Source organism: Papio anubis, chromosome 13 (assembly GCF_008728515.1).
Source record: "Papio anubis isolate 15944 chromosome 13, Panubis1.0, whole genome shotgun sequence".
In the NCBI taxonomy this organism is placed as follows: domain Eukaryota; kingdom Metazoa; phylum Chordata; class Mammalia; order Primates; family Cercopithecidae; genus Papio; species Papio anubis.
The window spans coordinates 68,328,904-68,355,503 of NC_044988.1; the positions used below are offsets into that span (position 1 = coordinate 68,328,904).

The 26,600-nt window shown below is 38.7% G+C and overlaps 1 protein-coding gene across 3 annotated transcripts in view; it reads left to right on the top strand.

Annotated features, from left to right (window-relative positions):
• TGFBR1 (transforming growth factor beta receptor 1) overlaps nt 1–26,600 on the top strand; it is a 49,381-nt gene that overhangs the window by 5,380 nt on the left and 17,401 nt on the right. Inside the window, exons 2-3 of one of the 3 annotated variants that reach the window (XM_003911451.4) lie at nt 19,474–19,719; nt 23,128–23,358. In XM_003911451.4, coding sequence (XP_003911500.1) covers nt 19,474–19,719; nt 23,128–23,358 — 477 coding nt within the window. Of the gene's footprint in view, nt 1–19,473; nt 19,720–23,115; nt 23,359–26,600 lie in introns of all 3 variants that reach the window. The other 2 variants (XM_009188422.4, XM_003911452.5) reach the window with 2 other exon arrangements.

The following is a 26,600-nucleotide window of genomic DNA, read 5'->3' on the forward strand; positions in this document are numbered from 1 at the left end:
GTCCATTTTTTCCCAGATACAGGTGACCAGTGCTCAGAAGATAACTGTAGGTTTTGATAACATTGGCTCTACCCCAAGATTCTTTTCAGCTCTCTTAAACATTATCCAAAGGTGTTAGTATTTTGTTTTTCATCCTCTAATCATAAATACATATATAAAAGGAAGACACTGCTTTGAATGGCACAGATGTAGACTAACAGTAGTTCAACCACTGAGACTCAAATGATTTTGTATTACCATAAACCCCATCTGCCTGGGTAGGCAGAATTGACATAATTTTACTCAGGTTGGAACCTAGTTCATGTCTATGAAAGAAGACCGTTTTTGTTTCCATTTTATGGACCAGGAAACTGAAGTTATGCTGTTAATGGAAGGTGGAGCCTGCATGTGAGCACTCCAGGGTATGTGCTCTTTTCCTATGCAAATGCTCCTCTACTTATGATGGGGTCACGTGCGTCCATGCTGCTTTCGTATAGAGTAAATACATTGTTAGAGCCACTTCAGCAGGAAAGTTTCCTTTTTCTTTTTTGCAAACCATGAGAATTTGCTTCAGATTGTCTTGATTACAGTTTTACTATTTCTTTGCAACTGCGGGCTATTCAGATACTAATAGTCTTTCTTTAACATTATATTTTTAGGTAATTTGAGTCTCCCTGACAAGTCCAGTGATAGTTGATTACTTATTATTAGTGTTGATTTATACATATATTCATAGCAAATTCTTTTCCTCTAAAAGTAACATAAGCACAGGATTTAAAATTTGTATTAAAGAAAACAAGCCATCACCAGCCATTATTAACATTGTAGCAAATCTCGCACCCATTTTTTTTTTTTAAGTATAAAAAACCATTCTTGGGTTGGGCACGGTGGCTCACACCTGTAATCCTAGCACTTTGGGAGGCCGAAGCGGGTGAATCACAAGGTCAGGAGTTCAAGACCAGCCTGGCCAACATGATGAAACCCCGTCTCTCAGGCCTGTAATCCCAGCACTTTGGGAGGCCGAGGCGGGCGGATCACGAGGTCAGGAGATCGAGACCATCCTGGTTAATATGGTGAAACCCTGTCTCTACTAAAAAATACAAAAAATTAGCCGGGCATGGTGGTGGGCGCCTGTAGTCCCAGCTACTCGGGAGGCTGAGGCAGGAGAATGGCATGAACCTGGGAGGCGGAGCTTGCAGTGAGCCAAGATCGCGCCACTGCACTCCAGCCTGGGCGACCGAGCAAGACTCCGTCTCAAAAAATAAAAGAAACGTCTCTACTAAAAATACAAAAAATTGGCTGGACGTAGTGGCATGCACCTGTAATCCCAGCTACTTGGGAGGCTGAGGCAGGAGAATCATTTGAACCCAGGAGGCAGAGTTTGCAGTGAGCTGAGATCGCGCCACTGCACTCCAGCCTGGGCGACAGAGTGAAACTCCATCTCAAAAAAAAAAAAAAAAAAAAAAAAAAAACCAAAAAACCAACAACAAACCATTCTTTAATCATTCTATTTCAGCAGTTTATGAAAGCTAATAAAAGTGTTTAAATTGACAAAGAGCTTCAGTTTACAGAGGAAATAGCTCATCTATTCTTAGCAAATATTTAGTAGTGATCAACATGATGAGAAATATAGGAAAAGTGAGAGGCAGTCTTGCTTGTTAAAAAATTGATGCTGAGGAAATACGACTACAGACTCAGTACTAGCAACCACAGGGACTGCTTTACAGAGAGGAGGTAGGACTTGATCTCTCTGCCTTGCAGGAGGATAGGGCTTTGAGTGGATGTGTCGTGGAAAGGAGGCACCTCTTAGCTGGAAAGGATGGCGTATGTGGAGAAAGAACATTCTAGGTTTCAAGAATTCTAAGGGGAGAAATGGAAGTTCATGGTGTAAAGGTTGGGCGCAGAGAATTATGGGCCTTGAAAATCAGGTGAGTGTTTTAATGTGGAAAAAGAATGTCTAATTGTGCCACAGAGGGAATGGGTCAGGGTGGCTACCCAGGGAGATTTTGGAGTTGGTTTGATGGCATTGGGAACGGGGTGAAATGGTGACTGTATGACATTTGAAACAAAGAAATCAGAGGAATTGGTAGTAGGGCCTGTGTGTGAGTGTTCCCTTGCTTGTGTGCTCTTCCCTCACATACCTGCATGGCTTCCTCCCTCACCTCCTGCAAGTCTTTGCTCAGATGGCACCTTTTTCTCAGTGAGGCTTATCCTGCCACCTTTTAAAATGGTGTCATCATCCTACAGTGCTTTCCTTCTCTGTAACAATACCTTCTAACATACTGTATTTACTTATCATATATACTTATTTACTGTTTATTGTCTCTTTCCTATCATTCTAAACTTTGTGAAAGTGAATGTCTTCGTTTTGTTCACTAACGTATCTCAAGTGTGTAGAAAGTGCCTGGTGCATCCTAGGCACTCAGTAAATATTTGTTGAGTGGCAGTAGGTTTTAGCTGTAAAGAGGTGGAGTACAGAAATGACTCCATGAAAAAAAAAAAAGAATGACTCCAAGCTTTTTAAGGCTGGATAATGCCTTTAACTTAATGAGTAATTTGGCATGAGGATTAAGGGGAGATGAATTCTGGTTTAAGCATGTTGAGTTTGAGGTGAAGGTAGCCAAATAAAATTGCTCAGTAGTCAGCAAAGGTAAAAAATGGAACCTAGTTGGAAATGGGAGAGAACCTTAAGCGAAGAAGTGGCTACTAGCATCTAGCATTCACCTCATATTCTCTCTCTCTCTCTCTTTTTCTCTTTTGAGGGTGGGAGGATTCTAGTGTCCCAAAACACTACCTTAAATGGAGTTTTTATTTAGTCCTAGCCTGTATCTGGAGTCCTGGTCCGTTTGCTGGGATATAGTTCTCTCCTGTTTTGCAGGTTCACGCTTTCTGTGTTTCTCCCACCTCTCTTAGTAAAGACGTATATAATCAGAATTACTCGTGATCTTCTGGTTGTATTGAAATTAACCTTCAGACGGTGCAGCTTTCTCTGCAGTAATGCGTTTGATCTCTTGCGAGTGCGGTTCTTGGCTGAGATAAAAGAGAGGAAGTTTCCTGCTTGCCGCCTAGGCCTCCGGTCATGGTTGCTGATGTTACAGGTGTCAGCTTTACTATCTCCTGGAGCTCCCTGATGGCTATCCTTTTAAATGCTTTTCCTGTTGTTTTTCCCAGTAAACCAAACACTGGTGCCATTGTATCCCTAGACCATCTCTCCTTTTCTGTTTGGATTGATCTAACTTAAATTTTTCTTTCAGTTTTGAAGGCAGATTCAATTCATGTGACTTGGTTGTCAGAAATTTAATGAAATCTTTGTTTATAGGAGTAGTATATAAGCCCCAACATACCTGGCTGTAATTAGAGTCTAATCGGTGTATCTGTGACTCACTTTTCAAAAGAGGATACTTCCTAATTTACCTGATTGTTGTGAAGATAGTGTACAGTAGTATTTACACTTAGTACATAGCCTGACACCAGTAGGTATTCAATGAAGGGGAATTATTATATATTTAAATAAGTGAAAGAATGTCTTCTGAAAGAAGAAATACATGTCAGTGTAATGAAGAACTAGAATTAATTGGTAGACTGAAAGGCAGAATTCAACTCAATGTAAGGAATGACTATCTACCATAGCTGTCAAAATGGAACATTGTAAGGTAGTATGTTCCCTGTCACACTGGAACTGTTCAGGCAGAGGCTAGATAACCTGTCTGAGAAATTGTAGAAGGAATTTCTTACATTAGGTGGGAGGCTGGACTTGTTTATCTCTAAGTTCTGTTTCTCCTCTAGAATTCTGTACTTTTGGGCAGAGTCCAAGCTTCCTTGCTTACCAATTTTAGCCAAATATAGTCTAAATATCGCTAGGATTCATGGCTTCAAGATGAGCAGTATCATGTAACTCCTGTATTATATGAGAAAAGTTAGTTTATCCATTGATTGTCTTGTATTCCGGTCATTTTCCAAAAAAGGATTTTGGAAGCTTGAAATAATACCAAATTCAGTAAGACCAAATCTGACCACAAAAGATAAGAATCAGTAGTTAAAAAGGCAAAGAGAAAGATAACAATTATCCGTAAGTTTAGCTGAGGAAAGCTTTAGAACTTGAACACAGTACTTACTTAGCTCTGAGTTTTTTGGTAACCAAAGCAAGTAAGGAAGACTGATAATTTGCATAGATCTCATTGCCTATTGAGAATTCATGAGGAGGCTGCCACCTTCCTTAATAAAGTGGAACCCCAAACGCCAAGATTATAATACAGGGAGAATCTCCAAGTGGTAAGAGGTTATTACTGGGTCTGGCAATAATCTGATTCTTGTTCCGAGACTTCCCCTTTAACACGTATTGAGGATTCAATTTAGTGCTGCTGCCTCCATCTTTCTTCTCCAGTTTAAGTCCCTGATCCAAGTATGAACACATTAGTCTTTCCCTAATGCCAGTGGAACAGCTGATGTGAGGCTAGGACATTTAAATCAAGCTTTGCTAAAAGCTAGAGGATAATGAATAGAGAGCAACATGAAACTATTCAGTCTGGCTTACAAAGACATTTTTCTCATGCCCTTATCTTTTGGTGTGTCTCCATTTGATGCACTTCATCTGAGTACTGCCACCAAAGGCAGAGCCAGACGTTTACCTTCAAACACGTGCAAGTCAGCAAGATCCAGAGTGTCTTTGCTTGGGTTTCTTGTTTGAAGAACTGCTTCATTTCTGAGTAATGGACGTTGGGAATTATTACTTTAGGAGAGACCACACTTATCTGAGAGTGTGGCCCTGCTGTACTGGTCTCACAGTAATCCCAATATTCATAGAAAAGATAGGCATGTACATTAGCATGAGGGCATTGTTTGGTTGGAAGCATTCTGATCTCATTGGGAAAAACAAGCTTGTCTCTGTTGTTGAGCAGAAGCTTTTATAGAAGTCTTTGTACATGGGCCATTGAGAAATAAAGTGAACAGTTCGGGTTTATCACTCTCCATAATTTGTAAGGATTCACTTTTCCTTTTTTCTGCAGTTGCAGAGCTACTTCAGGTCTGTTCCAGTGTTTCCTTGTTCTCACCACCGAGACTGAACCTCCTTATTTTTGTTCATTTGCTTCAGGAAAACCATTCCATCTAGATTTCCTAGGTGTAAACCTCACTGATTACATAATAGTTTATATTTATAGTTCTAGGACACCTTGTTCAGGCATCCTGTTACATTTCTACATTATACGATTCTTAAATATGCATTGAATTACAAATAGGTCCCCTGGGAAAAGACAAAACTAAATGGCTTTTTCTGCGAGAAACTAGGACTAATACAGATATTTGGGAGCACTGAACATGGAGGATAGAGTTAAACTTGAAGAGAAATACAGAGATAGAAAAGCAGTAACTGCCCTTTCATTTGTATGCATGCACACGATATACGTATGGGTTTTTTATTTTTTTGCTTGATGTATTCATTTCCAAATCAAACTATAATGTGCTCTAATTGGGTCTCTTTGTTCAGCACATGGTTGTTGATTTGAGTACTTTCTCCAGTTGAAAAACTGACATTTTAATTTTGTTATTCAATGTGCAATAGATTTAAATAAAAATACCCAAGATTGTGTATTGTAGATTTCCTTCAACAATAATTATATGTAATTATTTTATCAAAATAAACAAGTTAAAGTAGTTTTAGTTATTTTGTCTCATTTTACATTTGGGAAAAAAATTACAAACCAGGGGCCAGAGTCTGGTCATATTTGTCAGTGAGGAAAGACAGTTTCTGATTGCCAGTCCCACCAGAGCACTGGCAGATTAACACAGCATTGTAGATTACTTTCCTAGGAAGAGATGCTCTTTTTTTCTCCCTTTCCATTATTTTCCTTTCCTTCTTTCCATGGTACATTGTCCTTTTGTTTTCTTCCTTCTGATTTCGATGCATATATAAACTTGAGCCTTTCTGCTCTCACATACTCTTTCTCCCCATGATCATAATTGTTTCTTCCTCTTTATTCTTAAAATAATAATAATAATAAGGCCACATAAGTATTTTATCTAGATCTCATCTATCATTTAAGTTTTGTCAGGTCCGGCCTGCTCTTGCCTTACCATGGGAGAAGGGAAAGGAGGGAGGAGTTTTAAGGGATTTTAGGCATCAGGCAGAAGTCTTAAGGGAAACTGCAAGGACCACCAGGCTCAGAATTAGCTGTGCATTGCAAACAGATGGTGTGTCCCTGAGGAAATAGTGTAGTTGCCCTAAGCAATTGGGTGCTTCCATCTGATTTAGCTTAGTCTCTGTAACTGGGAAAAAGGAAAGTCTCATGGAAGAAATGAGGATAATCACCTGTGAACCATTCTAAATTATTATCTAGAGCCTAGTAATTTTTGTCTTGTATATAGATTTCACAATTCTGCAAGATAGTCTTCTGTGTCGTATCTTCAGTTCACCAAGGAATAAATGACATCAAGACCCTTATGTCTCTGAGCCTGGCAGATCCTTATCTTTTAATAACCAACCCACCGCTTTCTTCATTAGCGAAGATGCTACTGTATCAATGCTACCAGCAGTTGGAAACCCATATCCTAATGCCAAGCCTCTGCATGTAGATTTTGAGGTCTGAAAACTTTATTAGCTTGATTGCAGTACATCTCAAGCCTAAGTTTTCATATACATATAGTTTAGTCTCAAAGGGCAAATGTTCCCCTGAATGAAGTTCAGTCAACACTAGATGCTTATATCTTTATGCCCCAAGGGAGTCCAAAATTTAACGATTAGAGATATTATAAAAATACAAATAATATATAAATAATACAAAAGCTCTTTCATTTTGGCAGGCTTTTCTGTCCTTGCTTGGTTTAATTCAGCTGTGTTCTTCTAGGAGACTGCAACTGCAATTTAACTGCTTGCTTTGGCGTTTTGTTTGACAAGGGAGATGAACATTTCAGATGAGACGGAGCCTTACTATGTCACCCAAGCTGGAGTGCGGTGGCGCGATCTTAGCTCACTGCAAACTCTGTCTCCTGGGTTCAAGCGATTCTCCTGTCTCAGCCTCATGTGTAGCTGGGATTACAGGCATCCGCCACCACGCCTGGCTAATTTTTTTTGTATTTTTAGTAGAGACAGAGTTTCACTGTGTTGGCCAGGCTGGTCTTGAATTCCTGACCTCCGGTGATCCGCCTGCCTTGGCCTCCCAAAGTGCTGGGACTATTGACGTGAGCCACTGTGCCCAGCCTTCAATTTTTTTCTTTAAGGTTAAGTGCTTTTTGAATCCTGTTTGCTTACTCTTTCTGACCCAAATGTTTTAAAAATGTTTTCCTGTGTTTTCATTTAAAGGGTTTGTTTTACCTTTCACATTGAGATGTGTAGTCCATCTGGAGTTGGTTATTTATTATGGTATGAGATTTTTATTATTTTTAAAATATGGATACCTGGTTGACTCAGAACCATTTATTGGTAATACCTTCTTTCCCCCAGTGTACAATAGTATCACCTTCATCATAAATCAAGAGGTTGTACATGTGAGGGTCTGTTTCTCTGGAATCTCTGTTCTGTTTGCCTATTTGTCCTTGTGCCATTACCATGCTGTCTTAATTATTATGATGTTATGAGTCTTGATATCTAGTAGTGTAAGTCTTCCAGAGATTACTTTGGTCATTCTTGGGATGTTGTTTTTCCATATAAATTTCAGAATCAACTTGTCAGTTCCCACTGAATAAAAACCCTGTGGGGATTCTGATTTGATTTTATTGAATCTACAGATCACTTTATGGAATATTGACCTCTTTACAGTATTGAATCTTCCAGTTAGGAGCTTGTCATTTTTCTCCATTTATAAATACATTTTAAAATTTTATTTTATCTCCTTTGTAATTTCTATTAATGAGTAATATTTTTTAAGCTTTCTCTGCAGAGGTCTTACCTGCCTTTTGTTAGGTTTATTCCTAGTTTTTAGATTTTTAAAAAATGTTTTCTATTTGTTGCTGGTTTAAGAATGATTTTTAAATTAAACTTAATTTTTTTTGATACAGTGAGTAACCTTGTATTAGTGACCTTGCTAGATTTACTAATTGATTCTAATAGTTGATCTGTAGGTCACTTTTGGATTTTCCATGTGCATAGTTGTTCTCAGCAAGTAATGATAGTTCTGTTTCTGTCTAGTCTGTCTGTCTTTTATTTCTTGTTACACTCAGACCTGTAATATAATGTTGAGAAGTAGTGATAGATATCCCTTTCTTATTTGTGATTTCAGGGGAAAACGAACAGTCATGCAACATTAAATGTAATGCCTGCTTTTATGCCTTTTCTTTAATCTGATTGTTTCAGATTTTTTTTAAATACTGCAGTTTACCGAGATTTTTAAAAATCATGAAGAGCTGTTGAATTTTATCAGTTTGCTAAGATTTTTAAAAATCATGAACAGCTGTTGAATTTTATCAATTTTTTTGGTTTTTGTTTACATCACCTAAACTGCCAAACTTCCTTATTGTTTTCTTTTCTTTTTTTTTTGAGACGGGATCTCACTCTGTTGTCCAAGCTGGAGTGCTGTAGCCTGATCATGGCGCACTGCAGCCTCACACTGCTGGGGCTCAAGTGATCCTACTGCCCCAGTCTCCCAAGTAGCTGGGACTACAGGTGCATGCCATCACGCCTGGCTCAAGTTTTTATTTTGGCTTTTTTTTTTTTTTTGAGACCGAGTCTCACTGTCGCCCAGGCTGGAGTGCAGTGGCACGATCTTAGCTCACTGCAAGCTCCGCCTCCCGGGTTCACGCCATTCTCCCGCCTCAGCCTCCCTAGTAGCTGGGACTACAGGCGCCCGCCACCTCGCCCGGCTAATTTTTTGTATTTTTACTAGAGACAGGATTTCACCGTGTTAGCCAGGATGGTCTCAATCTCCTGATCTCGTGATCCACCCACCTCCGTCTCCCAAAGTGCTCGGATTGCCGGCATGAGCCACCGCACCTGGCCAATTTTGGCATCTTTTGTACAATGTTTTTGTATATCCTCTACCTAAAATGACTTTCCTTTCTTCACTAGCTTTCCTCAAGTCTTAGTTTAGGTGTTGTCTTTCAGAGAAATCTCCGTTGCATCACTGTTTATCAGTGGCGTGTTCTCTGCATTGTAAACTTGAGAGCAGGAATCTTATCCTGATTATCTCTGTCCTCGTAAAGGTTTTTTTCTTTCTTGCTACACAGGTTACATTCACTGTCGTGTTCTGAGAAAAAGGTGTTCAGGCCTTGCTTTCTGCTTCTAAAATTACTAACTGCACAGGACCATCAGTTCATTTCTTCAACTGTGGCTCCAGCAGATCTCTCGCTGTTTGCTGGCCCAGGTATTGCTCTCCTCTGCCCCGAGTCAATGGCAACTGGGAGTGGTTACCACAGTTCTCTTACCACAGTTCCTTCTCTGCCACAGTTCTGTTTTGTATGTCATTCCCCTAGCCCAGGATGATCTGCCACTTTCATTTACGTTCATTATTACGCCTTATTATCTGTGCAGCCAAGCCAGTGTCTCCTACAGCCACTTGTGCTTTCCAAAGGGAAAGGTTGAATTTTTCATTTTGTTCTACGTGAGGGGTTGTGGGGAGTAGGGGTGGAAATCACTGTAGATTATCAAGTAATCCTTTTTTTCTTTGTGTACTTTTGGAGTAAATCTAGATTATGTTGATGTAACTATTAGGACATTTCTGTTTCTTCATCTCTAAAGGAGCTGGGATCTGATACTTCTGTTCATATTCCTTCCAGCATGAACATTTTATGGCTAAGTAGACATTAACTTGTTTATTAGTTAGGGATATTACATACATACATTGGATGTGTCCCTACACTGTTAATTTGGGTTGGAACTGAAAATATACTTTCTGTGTGTGCCTAATGCTACTACAGTGAAGTTCTTGAGCCAGGTCTGTTCAGTCATGTTGTTGAAAAACTATATGAATATTTATGAAGGAGAAAGAGACGATAGAGGTACCATGAACATTCACTGTTTTATGTGCATATGGTTTATGTTGTGTTCTGTGTCAGTATTGCCTCCCAGAGCTGTCTCAGCATTAGCTCTGATTCTCTGTCTAGCATCTAGACCAGAGACTGGCACATAGTAGGAGCGCTAAAGAAATACTTGCTGAAAATGTGCATAAAGTAATTTTTGAGCATTTTATTATGTGCTGGGCACTGTGCTAAGTATTCTATGTATGCTGTTTCATTAACCTTCAAACCTTCTGAGATTGGTACTGTTAGCATGTTATGAATTTAGGAAGTAAGTTGAAGAAATTTAAGTTCAAATAAGTTAAGTGACTTTCTCAGGATTACTCAGTGCCTGACTGGCAAAGATAGGATTTTAACTTGTTTTTCTGTCTCTGAGTTCCATCAACTTAACTACCATATCCTTATAATACCTACCCACTAGTCAAATTAAAATCTAATAAGAAACTGTGTAATAGCATACTATTGAGAGGAAATAAGAAATTCGGTTACTGTTTTAGCACCATTAGACATAGAAGTTTCTCCATTTCTTTTCAGGGCCTGGGGTAAGGCAAAGTGCACGCATCTGCTCTGTGTATATATATATATATATTTTTTTGAGACGGAGTCTCGCTCTGTAGCCCAGGCTGGAGTGCAGTGGCCGGATCTCAGCTCACTGCAAGCTCCGCCTCCCGGGTTTACGCCATTCTCCTGCCTCAGCCTTCCCGAGTAGCTGGGACTACAAGCGCCCGCCACCGCGCCCGGCTAGTTTTTTGTATTTTTTTGTAGAGACGGGGTTTCACCATGTTAGCCAGGATGGTCTCGATCTCCTGACCTCGTGATACGCCCGTCTCGGCCTCCCAAAGTGCTGGGATTACAGGCTTGAGCCACCGCGCCCGGCCTGCTCTGTATATTAAAATATGCCCTCATCTCATTGAAGTGCAACAAAAACAAGGTCACTTGACAGGACTGTAATTGTCATCACACTATACAGCTTTACTTCCTTCCCTTTAGTAGTAGGACGATTTCCTTGTCCTTAAACATGCTTCTGAAATACCAGTTTTAATGGCTGTATAGTTTTTCATTTATGATTGGATCAGGATTCATTCTGTCATTGTATTGTCATTCACGTAGGTGGTTTTCAGTCATAAAATACTGTAATGAATATCTGCAAGTTTGGATTTTTGCTTTCACCTATTGTTTCCTCAGACAACTCTAAGTAGTGCAATTAATGGACTAAAAGATAAAGGCTCTGACTCTTTTCAAATGTGTTGTTAAACTCCTCAAATCTGCTAACCAGATCTTTATGCTGTACTTGTGTGATTTATTTCGAATATTAGTGAAAGCCTTTGTATTAGTTGCCCTGTTAAATCCCATCTTGCCATTTGGGCAGCCTGTTCTTAGTGTGTTTTCTCTGATACCAGTTAACATTATATTGGCTAATTCCATTGAGACTAGGAGGCTGGAAAATGAAGATAATGTGGAAAAACAAGAGCTTGTGAATTTGGGAGTGCCCTATTCTTTTAAGATGTGATGTGGGTTAAATGATAAACAATACATCTTAAATTCTTTAAAAGTGGCAGAAGTAAATGGAATTTATCTGGAAAAAATCAGATGTTTATTCTGATGCCCTAAATTCACGGGTGAAATATTATCTGGACTAGAGGAAAAGTTTGTGTACATTGTATGGTGTTCTCTATTTTGACAAGCTTACTTTGATATTACTGCTGCAGGGTAGCCCCGGGAGGGTTGAATTGAGAACTGAGTATTTTGAGGAACAAAACCTAGGATAGTAGGCTGGAGGGAGTTGGAGGTCAGGGTTTTAGCCATGTATACAGAGATAAAGCAACATATTTAATAAAAAGAAGAGGAAAATCTGTATAATATGCTTTACTCCAGAGGTGGATGAGGGAGAAGAGAGGGCACATCTTGAGAAGGGGGCGTGGTGTTGAGAATGGAGAAAAGGGATAAGGCAGATTACTCAGAAGAACTGGGGTAGAAGAATAGGTTGGATGATAAAAGGGGCTGACATCAGTCCCTGAAAGGGTTTTTTAAAATAACTTCTAACTTTTGCCTTCATCTTTGCCAGCAGTGATGAGATCTGCTTTCAGCTGTAGTGAAGCAAACTGAATAAAGCACATTGTGCATGTTAGGTCTTTTACTTGCCTGTTGGTACATGTTTGTAATATTTGGAAATACTCTCACTGCGAAGAAAAGTATAGTTGTGCTGTAGTGGGTAGAGTGAGGAACATAAGGGTCATCACCAGCAAAGTCAGAGTGATGAAAAAACTGGATTTTAAACTCTCTGCTTGACTTTGCATAGATAAGTAAGCCAGGCAGAGTGTTTCCTGGGTGTAGTTAAAATACAAGTTTGGAGCACAGGTAGAAGGCCAAGAGGCTTGGAGATGTAGACTGAGATGTACCAAAGGGCCAAATGCAAAGTTTGGGAACTGTAATGTCATATAAAAACTAATAAAGAAAGGGTGGCACTCTGTCTCATATCCTGAAACGTTTTGAAAAGAATATTGAATTTGACCATAAGGGCATTCCTAGTGAAATTTCAAAGAGAGATTTCAGTTGAACTCTGAATTGGAGGAAGATGGTGATGGAATGCTGGAGAGGGCCAGTAACAAGGGTTGAAAAAGGAAAGAGTATTCAAACATATGCATAAAAAGACTGTGAGTAGGTTGTATAGATGATGACACACTAAGCCTGGGAAGACAAGGTTTCTGGTGCTAATTTTTATTTCTTTAACAAGGGTGATAGAAATGTCTGTTCCATATATTAATACTACACACAGCTGTTTACCTCTCAGCTTTTCTAGCAAGACATAGGGCTTGTGAATTAACCCTGGGTAGCCCTGGCAGTAGATAGAAGTAATAGTGCTTCCATGTGTGACCTCGAGACGTACTGAAACGAGGCAACCAAGGAAATCCTTTATATTGGGCCCAAGAGCCAAGATCTCAACTTGGGATATGTTACCCCAGAGTTGTTACCCTGATACTATAATACCGTGAATAATAACCCCAAGGGTTCTGTCATCTCTTTTTCCTCATGTCACTTCCTTTGACGTCTACATGTCACCATGCTAACATCTGCAAACTTTGAAAATTCTGATTTATTCTGCAATATTTGGAAATTTCACTGCTTGTAATTGTATTTCCTGGCATGATTCTGCTATAATTTTCTGTGTACACAGTAGCTTTTCCTTTTAGTGCTGAATCATAGTGAAATCCGTGTTCACCCTAAGTTAAAGTATAGTTGCAAGGGAGCTATCAAGACAAGTAATTACAGTGATGGTGAAATGAATACAGGTCAAACACCCCAATCTGAAATTCAAAACCTTTTGAGCACACCAACATGATGCCACAAGTGGAAAATTCTACACATAAGTACTTAACGTGAACTTTGTTTCATGCTCAAAATTATTTCAAATATTATTTTAAATTATCTTCGGGCTATATATGTAAAGCATATATGAAACATGAATGAATTTTATATTTAGACTTGGGTCCCATTCCCAAGATGTCTCATTATGTATATACAAATATTCCAAAATCTGAAAAAAATCCTAAATCCAAAACACTTCTGGTCCTGAGCATTTTGCATGAGGGATACACAATTTGTAATATTTTCTGTGTATAGCCAAGTTTGCACATGCATAGGTTACAACTCATCATATCTTAACCTTTCAGTCTGGAGGCCGAAGTTTTCTTTTTACTTTGGTTGTAAATTGTATTCGGATTTTAGAAATGTAAAACTTAGAGAAATGTGCATCTCAAAATTAAGAAAGCTGTGCCCTCTGTTAGAGATTGGGGGCAAAGTTGGACAGTGTAGTAGAGAGGTCCTAAACAGGGGATTTGGTTCTTATTTTTGCTATCAAGCAGAAGACTCAAAACTGTAGAAGGAGTCTAAACCATATCAGGTCCACCTGGGAGTCTTTAAAGTTTAGGGTTACTTAGCATGGGGATAGTGGTACAGCGAATAGTTTCATAGATTTTACCTGTGGGCTGGTGAGAATATAGTGAGGATTCACATCTACCTGTAATCTGGGTAGAATATTTGTGTAAATCATTTTGGTTTTTTGGTTTTCTTTAAAAAATTTTTTAAATCGTTTTGGTATTCTTAAGTTTTGGTTTCTTCATTAATAAAATGACAGAACTGAATTACCTAGATGATATTCAAAGTTCCATGTGGTTCTGTTAGTCTGGGATTCTACAGTGGAATTTTGTCACTCCTTTTGGGAAGAAGTTTACCTTTGGTGGCTGTGAATAAAAACCACATGGGAACAGTGCCATTTATCATATGGGATAATTTTGTGTTTATGTAATCGTTTATGTTAGTTTCCAAATGTGTTAATAAGTACAGTATCTCATTTGATTAGCTCAATCAGGTGATGAAATAGGTCAGAAAGGTATTATGTTCATTTTCCTGATGAAATAAAACATAGTGGTTAGCATCTTGAACAATTTAAATTTGATCATCTTACTTGGTATGCCAGCCACTAAGGATGAAATCCTGCCGCTGAGAAAGAAAACCCAGTGAGGAAAGCTTTCTCACCCTCATCTAACAAATTGTACATGTTCTCCAAGTTCTGACTTGAATGCTGGTGCAGCTTTTCTTGATAATCTCTTCTACGACACCTGAGTAGAAACACTTTGATCATTCTCCTCAGGACTCAGGATTTTAATGATCTGTTTAATGCCTTTCTCTTCCACCCTAGTGAACTACTCAAGTTCTAATACCTTGTCTTATTCATCTCTACACCTCATAGCCCACACTGTTCCTGGCATATAGAGATGCTTAGTGAATAATTGCAGAATCAAATGAAAGAGTCAAGGTGATGTGTTGCGGAGTGAGGAGAACTTGGGCTTTGGACTGGTGGAAGGAGATGTCATCGTATACATTTTTTAGATTGAAATTTTGCCCTGTATATGCATTTAAAAATTAAAAACCTAGTTGAATAAAAGGGGGGGGGGGGGGGAGCCAGGGACCAAATCTATCAATAAAATAAATTTGAATTTTTTTTTAACAAATGGCAGTTAAAACTCATATGTTCATGGAAAAAATTAAGTTCCTGTTTTAGTTTTTCCCTAAATGATTTTGCCGTATCACATAACAGCAGTCTTGTCAATCAAGACTGATTTCAAGTGGTGAAATGGAATTTTTTAATTCCCTGGAGAAATATTTACCTAGTTAAGCTTTATGTTATCGTGGTGTTTTTATTTGTCTAGTGACCTCTTCTAATTGAAAGACTAGTTAAGAGAAACCCTTTAGCACTGACTTTTTCAAATGTACCGTAATGTAATGACCTCTTTGAAAGGAGAAGTACAGAGTGTATTTTTCATAATGTTACTTAAATTCTGTAGACATGAAACTAGATATAAAACCCTTATGTTCTTGGCTCATACACCACTATAAACCAAATCTGCAAATTAAATACAAAGACAACTACAAAAAAAAAAAAAAACAAAATTCAAATGAATACATTTATTCCATGTGACAGATGATGTTTAGGGTTCTCAGTAGAAAAAAATAGCTTTAGGTCTAATTCCATTTTAAATCTGTTTCTGTATTTTAACTTCAGTGATAATAAAAGCTGTGAGTAGTGCCTCTTCTCATCAGTAATGTTATGCAGGAGGGTATTAATGACTTCAAGGCCTTGTTGGTAAGTTCGGGAGGAGACATTATACCTAACCAAAACACCTACCAGCAAGCATTCCTCAAATACAGGCTTATAAGTTTTACTGAGATGTCATCCATTTTGTTCATTGGAAGATAAGGTTAATATTTTGACATTATTGAAATTTTCATTACATGATTTTCTAAACCAGTTATTGCTGGAAATGAGAATGGAAAAACATGACATATCTACAATTGTATTTACTGCTAACAAATGTTTGCAAATTGTACTACACATACAGGACCCATATAACACTTGCGTATAATAAAGTGCATATATGGTATTGGCTGTTAGGCTATTGGTTTTTGAATATGCATGCCATGCCTGTATTGCCATGTGCTCGATTCAAATTCCCTTTATTTTTTACTCTTTCTTTTACAATGACTATGAAACTTATGCTGTGTGTAGTGTGCCGCAAGAACATTTGGCCTGAAGGGGATCTTCACACAACTGAAGCAGCAGCAGTAAAAGCCTAGTGCCAGTGTTGAGACAGTGGACACTCATGATCTTGAATGTTTATTCTTGTTTTTAGATTATCTTTTGAAACGAAAATATTTTTTCAAAACTTGTACCCAACTTACACATCCTTTTCTCTCCCAGTATGTTTGGGAAACATTATTTTAGCAAGTATTTTTCTGATCACTGCCTAAGGAACCAGGATTCAGAGATGTGAAAAACAAAACAAGCTTGGCCCTTCCTAAGGCAATGAAAGACACTTTAACAGCAAGCTGTAAATAGATTGATTTGCGCTGTTCTAAAGGTATGCAAAGAGCACTATGGAACATATTGAAAGGAGCTACCAATTATTGTGAAGGTAAGGGCAAGGTTTAGAGCACATCATGGAAAAGGTCCTGTTGAAATAGGGTCTTAAAGGATGAGTCAGATAAGAAGATAGGTTTAAACTAGACAGAGAAATGTTATATGTAAAGACCAAGGTCATGAAAGACATGATTATTATAATGGTGAGAGGTGTGTGGCCCTAGATAGCATTTGTCATGTGAGAAGTAAGTTGGAACCCCAAACTAAAAGTCTTGTTAGACTAGGTGTTTAGCCCTTATCTCATCAACATAGGCAAGCCACAGTGATCTGAGAACTGGGAGAGTATTCAGGGCAATATTTTTTATATATAGTGGTTACCACATTGTATTACAGTGTTCTCCTTCACTTGTCATTGGAGCTCTTCAAGGGCTGTGAGCATTAGTTATTAATCTTTGTGTACTAAGCTTTTGGTAGAGTAACTGATGAAAGTAATGCTTAGAAAACATGGGTTGAATGACTAATGAGTAAAGAGGATTTAGGAGAGAATTATGACAATCTCCTATGGTGGTAGTTTTAGTGCTTTGTGGGTCACAGACTCCTTTGTGAGTGATTTTGAAAGCTTTTCCTTGAAAATGTAAATACATATAACATTTGGCTTATAGTTTTATGGGATTCATGTACCTCTGAAGCCAGTCCATGAATTCCTGGTTCAGAATTCCTCCTTAGGAAATTATACCCAGACAGCCATCACCATCACACATTGTCATGAATAATTACTATCTCTTTTAGCAGTCTTTAAATGTATTACAAGGCTGTGTGTGGTGGCTCGTGCATGTAATCCCAGCACTTTGGGAGGCTGAGGCGGGAGGATCATGAGGTCAAGAGATGGAGACCATCCTGGCTAACACGGTGAAACCCCGTCTCTACTAAAAAATTAGCCGGGTGTGGTGAGGGGCACCTGTCATCCCAGCTACTAGGGAGACTGAGGCAGGAGAATCGCATGAACCCGGGAGGAGGAGCTTGCAGTGAGCCGAGGTCGTGCCATTGCACTCCAGCCTGGGTTAAAGAGCGAGACTCCGTTTCAAAGGAAAAAATATATATATATCACGATTGTGTCTCTTTCTTGTAATTTTCTTGAGTTTCTTTCATATTTAGGAAGCAAATAGCTGACCTGTCTATGAATAAAGAAAGCATTTTTAATGATTAAGGTAAAACTTTACTGGTCTGTAAAGATAATAGACAAGTATGTGAATTAAGCCGGCAACCAAGAAACAGCCACTTGAGGAGAACCTGACATTCCTGAATTTGAGTTTAGCAAGTGAGTTGGAAGTCTGCAGGGCCACGCTCAGACTTGATTTGCTAGAAGGTCTCACAGACTCAGAAAAGCTGTTAGAGTCGTGGTTATAGTTAATTACAGCAAAATCATACAGATTAACATCAGCAAAAGGAAAAGGCACCTGGGGTGAAGTCTAGGAGAATTCAGGCACAAGTTTCCAGGTGTCCCATTCCAGTGGCATAACATAGATGGCCTTAATTCAACAACAATGTGTGACAACATGCACGAAGTTGTCAACCAGGGAAGTTCACTTGAGCCTTGGTGTCCAGGGTTGTTACTGTTGGTCAGTCACTTAGGCTTGCAGCACCTGCATGACAGGCTTTAGCCCCTCAGACTTTCCCTACCCTGCCCCTAGAAGTAATAGGTGTTCACTGTAAATCACATTGTTAGAATAAGCTCTCTGATGGCATTGGTACCATGCGACCCAAGGCCTCAGGCATACAGAAGTCTTATCAGGGAGAATATTCCAAAGGTTCAGAACTCATCTACCAAGAGCCAGCCAAGGCTAGTTTTGAAGACAAGTCTTGGGAATATGCAGGGTTTGAGTAACTCAGTCCTGCTGAGTTAACCCTTTCTTGTACAGCAAGTTAGCTGTTCAGGGAGTTAGCTCTGTCTATCCTGCCCCTGTCTGCCTAGCCACTCCTTTTCTAGATACAGTGGACCTCCCTGCTCTTGTCATAGATGGCCATTCCATGTACTTAGACTTTTTTTTACCTTGCTAACAAGTAATTGGAATGTTTAGATTTAAGAACATGTCTGCTTTGCAGTTTCATGTGACCATGGTGAAATTATGCACCAATTCTATCATTGTGATTCAACAAGTATTTTTTGAATGCTGCTGTGCATGAGGCACGGTGTTAGATGGCAGATTGACAGGAATGACTAATACAGGTATCTGGCCTCAAGGAGTTTACAGTTTCATAGGAGAAAGAAAAACAAAACTAGCAATTCTGGTAAGCAGTGTGTGTTTTGGAGAGCACTTAACTTCATCAGAGAGCATGGTCGAAGGTGTATCTGTGTGTATGAGAAGGTGTTGGTGATAATTAGAAGACTTCCCTCAAGAGGTCACTCCTGGGGTTGAGCCATAAAGATCAAGTAGATACAAGTGGGCATGAAGCTAGTGTTTTGCCGCCAATCATTTCTGTAGTTAGGTTGCCTGTGTGGTTGGAGCATGTATGTATTGTTATGGGTGTAGTCTGCTTTGCTTCACTAAGAGAATGCCCCAGTCCTGGCCAGAATACACATGTCTTTTTTAGGGTTTGCACCAAGGGGAATAGGGAGTGTCTGGCTCAGTACAAATCTGTTTCCGTTACTCCATTACCCAGAAAGCCCCTGAAATGGCATTAGCCTACAGTTAATGGGTGGTAGTGTTTTCACGCATTGCTTCTCAAAGGAGGAGTATGTGAATGTTTAGTTTGGGGCTGGTTAAAAACAAAACAAAACAAAAAAAAGTATAACCATTACAAATTTAAATGTACTTTGTTTCTAATGGGAAGGCAAATGCTTGCCTTGCTTTGATGAAATTGAACATAACAAAATTTTTCTATACTTGGAAGCAAAAAACTTCAGGAAAAAACCTGGATCCAAGTGTTACTACATTTCCTTGGGCTTCCACATGTGTGTGGTTCTTAATATAATTTGAAACTTCTAAGAGCAACGAATAGTTGTTTTTTTGAACAGTGCATAGAAGTTGTGTGATAATAGGATCAAGAATGTATTGTTAGAGTGAATATTGGATAATTTCAAACTGTTAACCTTGAGATTTTTTTCTAATAGAATCTTTCTCTTTTTCCAGCATTACAGTGTTTCTGCCACCTCTGTACAAAAGACAATTTTACTTGTGTGACAGATGGGCTCTGCTTTGTCTCTGTCACAGAGACCACAGACAAAGTTATACACAACAGCATGTGTATAGCTGAAATTGACTTAATTCCTCGAGATAGGCCATTTGTATGTGCACCCTCTTCAAAAACTGGGTCTGTGACTACAACATATTGCTGCAATCAGGACCATTGCAATAAAATAGAACTTCCAACTACTGGTAAGTTGTTCTATAAAATGTTTTTCCTAGATACTACAAGAAAAACTCTTCACACTCTGTGACTTTAGAACTGGAAGGGATCATAGAAGTTGTCTAATCCAACTCATTCCGTTTAGAGGCAAGAAGTGGCTTGTCCACTGTTACAGACTTATAAGAGTAGCCAAGATCCTGCCTCCTGGGTGTGTGTTGTTTAAGAAGGTTGTTCCAGGGTGGACTTCCTCTGAGGTCTGTTATACCTAAAAGGATAGATAAAAGCAAATTCTGACAAAGCCCCAACAACATCTTCAGATTGTCTCTACTTTGTTCTCAGAGTGAATTTCTTCTTCCTTATATAATGCTCCTATCTTTTAAAGCAGTCAACAGTCTTTTAATGAGTGGTAATTCAGAGCAGCACTAAGTAGTCTAGATGTTTTCATTTTGTAATCTCAGCTTGTTTTATTATCTTTATGCATAAATTAATTATACATGATTTCTAGAATTTTGGTCCTTCACCTGTAGTTTACATTTACAATTTCCCGGGGCTGGTGACTCATGCCTGTAATCCCAGCACTTTGGAAAGCCTAAGGTGGGCAGATCACTTGAGGCCAGAAGTTTGAGACCAGCCTGGGCAACATGGCAAAACCCTATCTCTACTAAAATCACAAAAATTAGCTGGGCATGGTGGCACATGCTTGTAATCCCAGCTACTTGGGTGGCTGAGGCACAAGAATCTTTGAACCTGGGAGGCAGAGGTTGCAGTGAGCCGAGATTGTGCCACTGCACTCCAGCCTGGGTGACAGAGTGAGGCTCTGTCTCAAAAAAAAAAAAAAGATAATAAGTAAATAAATAAAATTTCCTGGTAGAACCAGTAGTTTGAAGGCTTAATAAACTTTTTAATTTTAAGATTCCGGTTTAATATGGAAGTCTGAGCACATGTATTTAACTCTTACCTCTTTTCCCAGATCCCAAAGGAATATAAAAATGAGGGCAACCTATGTTAATACTAGTGGAATTAATGGTAGAATGCCACCCACATGCCAACACTTGTGAGGAACTTCTGCAATTCTGCAATTTACAGTACAGATGACACCAGACTGGTAAAGAATAGGATCAATAACTAATAAGAAAGGTTAGTCATTGAAAAGTCCGACCAATAACTTAGACGAGGGATTGGGGGTGAGGTGACGGTACGGAGCGAACTCTCAGTTCCCTTTTAGGAAGCACCTGGCTTCAGTGCTCAGAGGAGCAGACACAGTTGCTCACTTTCCACTCAGAGTTGGTCCAGGCCTTGTGCTAATTAAAGGAGGAAGCACTGCTGTAGCGCAGAAGGAAAAGGCCAGTCCTCCACTTGTTCAGCATGATAATGCAGCTCTCCCGTGGTAAGGGTTGGTTAGACTACAATGTCTTTGACTTTGATGAAAGCATCTGCAGTTATAATGTGACAAAGAAAAGGATAATTCCAGAATTTCCCATTTCCATCATTTGAGCTTGAAATATCTGAATAGAGATTTATAAAACCTTGTGAAGAAGTCACCTCATTTCTCATGTTTCTAATTACCATATATAAACTTCTCATTTCCAGCTCTAGGATAAGCAAACAGCAAAAAATTACCAGTGAAGAGTTAGGAGCTCAAAAGAAGTAGTCTGAACTAGATAGATTAGATGTCATCCTATGAAATAGGTTTACCACATGATAGGGAGGAACTTTCAAACAGTCCAGGGTCTATTTTCAGTTATTCACTATGAAATGAGAACATTTCACAGTTGTTAAAGGTTGCTTTCAGAAGAAAAGCCCAACTGATGAATGTTTTTAAAAATGCACTATTGAGAGCGAACAACAGACTGGATGCCATAATTTTATAGTCAAGTTTGGGACAAGCTTAAGAAATTGTGTTACAATTCAGAGAAAAGACAGTTGGTGAGCATATTAAGAGATATAGGGAACAGATTTAGATGATCTAATATGCTTATTATCAGAATTCCAGAAAAAGGCATGAGACTAGAAAGAAGACAGAATACCAGGCAAAATTAATGAAAAAATATTAATCCAAACACATGTAATAAAAAGTATCAGTTTCAAAAATAAAAGAATTATATAAGCATTTAACACACATAAACATTGGTTACCTATAAAAGGCAAAAAAAAAAAAAAAAAGTTCAGATTTTCTGCTTAAATATCAAAGGGCAAATGGAACATTTTTGTAGTCACCTAAAATTCTTTAAATAGGCCAAGATTTTTCATATACAAAGGCAACAGCCTTCTTGCCACAAGTTCAGTGTACAAGGACGCATGGACTGTTCCTGAAGGAAATTACTAGAAATAGGACTCTGTATGATAAGAGATTAATCTACTGAAGATCTCAAGAATGGGAAAGATGTGGTATGAAAGAAATGGTGGTAAGTAGTAAACCAGTAAGACTCAGGATGAATGTCAGAATAATTGTAATTTTCTGAAACAACCAGAAAATTTTAATTATTAATGGAAGTTACAAGAAAATGATCTGGACTTAAAAGTTCAGGAGGTTAAGATAGAATAAAAAGTATGCAAACTCTGTTAAAAAAAAAAAAAAAAAAGATATGTACTGCCTTTAAAAAACTGGTGGAGCTATTGGCTGGGCACGGCTCATGCCTGTAATCCCAGCACTTTGGGAAGCCAAAGTGAGTGAATCACTTGAGGTCAGGAGTTCAAGACTAGCCTTGAGCAACATGGTGAAACCTGTCTCTACTAAGATACAAAAATTAACCAGGTATGGTGGCACATGCCTGTAATCCCAGCTACCTGAGAGGCTCAGGCAGGAGAATTGCTTGAACCCGGGAGGCGGAGGTTGCAGTGAGCCAACATCACACCACTATACTCCAACCTGGGCAACAAGAGTGAAACTCTGTCTCAAAAAAAAAAAAAAATTGGTGGAGATATAAATACTAAAATGTGAGTTGTTTGGGAGTGATGAAGTTGTATGTGTTTTTTTGTTTGTTTGTTTTGATATTTTTGTTTGTTTTTCCTGCTATGAGCATGTACTGGCCTTGGAACAAGAAGACAAGTCAAACACACTTTTAAAAATATATATGATTTTTAAGGAGACGTTAATGGGTATTGTTACAGGTTATTGGTATTACTGACCTGATGTGATAAGTGGGGAAGGTACTATGATATTGGTAGCAGCTGGCCTTGTAATGATGGCTGAAGAGTACAGAAGGAGTAAGTGGGTGCTGACAGAGCTGGTGTGCATGAAAGGAGGCCTAGTAGGAGAAGACTGAATGATTCACTTGTTCTGGGTTTGAGCCCTATAAACTGCTGTAATGAGGCTCTTTGGCTATGTGGTGGCAGTGGCCAGCTGCAGGAATTGTGTAGGATTAGGAAAATGGGGGTTGCCACCTACAGTGTTTTTGTTGTTGTTGATGTTTATTTCACTCAAGGCCCTTTTTCAGTAAAGTCATCACCTGGCCTTGGTCCCGTGGAACTGGCAGCTGTCATTGCTGGACCAGTGTGCTTTGTCTGCATCTCACTCATGTTGATGGTGTATATCTGCCACAACCGCACTGTCATTCACCATCGAGTGCCAAATGAAGAGGACCCTTCATTAGATCGTCCTTTTATTTCAGAGGGTACTACGTTGAAAGACTTAATTTATGATATGACAACATCAGGTTCTGGCTCAGGTAATGTAATTGTTTCTCCTTTTTCCTAAGACGTCTTTTTAAAATTAAGTGATACTTATTTTATTAGTTTGCTAATAAGCCAACTTGTTAGAATGTGAGATAATATAAATAATATTCCAGGTTTGAAACTAATAAAAATCTTTAAGTTTGATGTATATATGACTGTGGCTGGTTTAAAATAGATTGGAACTTACTTTTAACTGTTAAAGCAAGTCAGTCAACTCCATGGTGGTATAAATTTCAAAGCGTTCTCACTTGTATGATCTCATTTGCTTTTCATCACTGTGAGGTAGAAAGGATAAGAACAATTATTCTCATATGGATGAAGCCGAAGTTCAAAGATGTTCAAATGATCTGCAACTAACCCGTTCTATTCAGGATTGTTTAGCAGCCTGATGTTTATATTTGAAAACAGGCATGATAAAAATTTATTCAGAATTGTGAAGGTTATTTGCTTTTTAAACATTATATGAAATTGTCTTTTGTATAGGCCTGGTTTTTTAAAATTAAACTAATGAACTCTTACGTCATTTTCTCACTTCAGAAAAATGTCTAATCACCTTCTTATTTAATGTAGTTTTGGCCCCTAATGAGATTTGCTTTTCCCAGTTCTATTTGTTGATATTTGTGGCATCAGAAGTAGATGAGCTAATTGTCAGAGTCATCCCAAGGTGGATTTTGGCATAGCAGTGCTTCATGTTTAAACTGAAGGGGCGTTATCTTCTACTTTTTCTTGTATGTGGTTTGGAAAAGTATTAAGAGAGGAACACTTCTATCCCCTGTGTTTTTAGAATTTGACACTTGGCTAAGGATAAATAGATCTAGGTTCCAAGGCAAGTTTTGTTGCTGATTGGCTGTATAACCTTGGTTAAAACATGTTTCCTCTTTGGGCTTCTGTTTCCTCATCAAAAATATGGAACCCATACTGCTGATAAAAACACTTCAAGTGGTTTGTTAAGACTTTTAAATGAGATATACTATCCTTTGAAAAGTATGAGTCGTCTTTAAATAAGGGCTAAATTCATGAACAAAGTGAAAATTTGGAAAGCGTATATAGTGAAAATTTCACTAATTTTGGTGAAACCCCATCTCTACTAAGAATACAAAAAAATTAGGCGGGCATAGTGGCATGCGCCTGTAGTCCCAGCTACTCGGGAGGCTGAGGCGGGAGACTCGCCTGAACCTGGGAGGTGGAGGTTGCAATTAGCTGAGATCGTGCCACTGCACTCCAGCCTGGGCAATAGAGTGAGACTCCATCTCAAAAAAAAAAATTCACTAATTTTATAACTGAGTGATATTAAAGGAATATTAAAGCAGAAATTGAGCACAAAATCACATCTAATGTTGCAGAAAGCTCATATAATGACAAATGTCTATTTATTTTAAGGAAATGAATATATATTGTTATGTATGCATATCCATTCATTTAAGAATGAAGAAACTGATTTTATTACCTGAATTATTCTTCTGTAGAATTTGGCCGTATGTATTCAATAAGAGAACTCTCTCTTTGACTACTAGGACACATACAGGCTTGCACTGGAGCTCAGATCAGAAGGCAAGCTTAGGGATTCCTGAAACAGTTGTGTAAGGAAGACAATGAGAGTTTGGACTTAGATGGAGCCATCTTAGTACTGAAGGTGTGATAGTCTTTGGGCAGGAGTGGTGGACGGAGGTTATTTTAGAGCTTTCCTGGGACTTCCCATTTATTCTCAGTTCAGATCTTCAGAAAGATTTTGTTCATTCTAGAAGTAATCCTTCTCAAGACTGTGATAATCAAGGACCAGAGTCACAGAAAATCAGGATGGCTTCAGATCATTTGGAATTAATCCCTCAGACCTGTTGTCTTGTTTCTAAACTTACACTCCGGAAAGACAGCAGCTCATGCCACTTGCCACAGTGGAATAAGCCCACCTAATTGATTAAAGGAATTGGTGGGTGGGTGATAGTTGATTACTGAATAAGAATATCTTCATTAACCTTTTAAGAGATAAACATGAAAAAGAACGGAATAATTCTGTTTCCATTATATATATATATATATATATATATATATATATATATATATATATATTTCTAGATCCATGAGGGACCATAGCTCTCTGTTCTCTGAAAGCTTCTCTCCCTCTTTTTATGACTTACCCTGCAAAAACTTGTCTGCATTGCTTGCTAGCTCTGTAGCTTTGGGCAGTTAACCAATGTCTCATGCTTGAGTTATTTCATCTTTAAAATGAAAGTGATGGAGTCTGCTTTGTGCACATCATTGGATTGTTGTGAGTTCAAGCAAGACAAAATGTTGGCATGAAAGCGCTTGGTGAATTGTGAAGTTATGTCCAAATGACAAGTGTTGCTCTTATTGAAAACATACTTGGAAGAAAAATCTAACATACATTATCAGTTGACTACATTGTACAAAACTTAGTTTAAGGCCTCCTTTACCTGTCATAGTTCATTGTGTACTGAATTCTCTACAAACCTATCTAGGCAGAAGCCATCTTCTGGTGAATAATAGCAGAAAATGCCATCTGTTTCCCTTCTATTCATTATAAATCCTTAATGCCACCTTAGGCATGAGAGTAGTGCCTGTGAGTAAGTAAACTGTGTGTTTATAATACTTTGTTTTAGTTCTTTTGTTAATTGAGGAAAAGGTATAAGCGTTTCACATTCTGAATTCATGTGTTCATTACTCAGTACCGTGACCATAATTAAGGAAAGGCCCTATCTCTACCTCTAAAGACAGTGCTTTTAACTTGGGTACTTCAGGGAATACAATGAAGAGTTGGGTTCTGGCAGCTGTACCCCAAGTGTGTGAATGTGCACATGTGCATATGTGCCAGCTTTTGATAGTGAGTCTTCTAGGCCAGTGTTCGTTATAGCTTGTGCAGCTTACGAGCTCTTGTAATATATGCATGTTGTTCAGGTCTTATTTCCTGTTCACTGCATGTGAAGCTGTGGAGTCCCTGTTTCCCTTTTGAAGTTTTCTCTCAAACAGTACTAAAGGTACAGAAGAGTAGAGCAGAGAATATAGAGATCTAAATTAGGCCTATTCCGTTTTGTCTTTAGAAGAAAATTGCTACTTTTTTTGTTTGTTTGTTTTTGAGACGGAGTCTCACTCTCTTGCCCAGGCTGAAGTGCAGCGGGGTGATCTCAGCTCTCTGCAGTCTTCACCTCCCGGGTTCAAGCAGTTCTCCTGCCTCAGCCTCCCGAGTAGCTGGGATTACAGGCGTGTACCACCATACCCA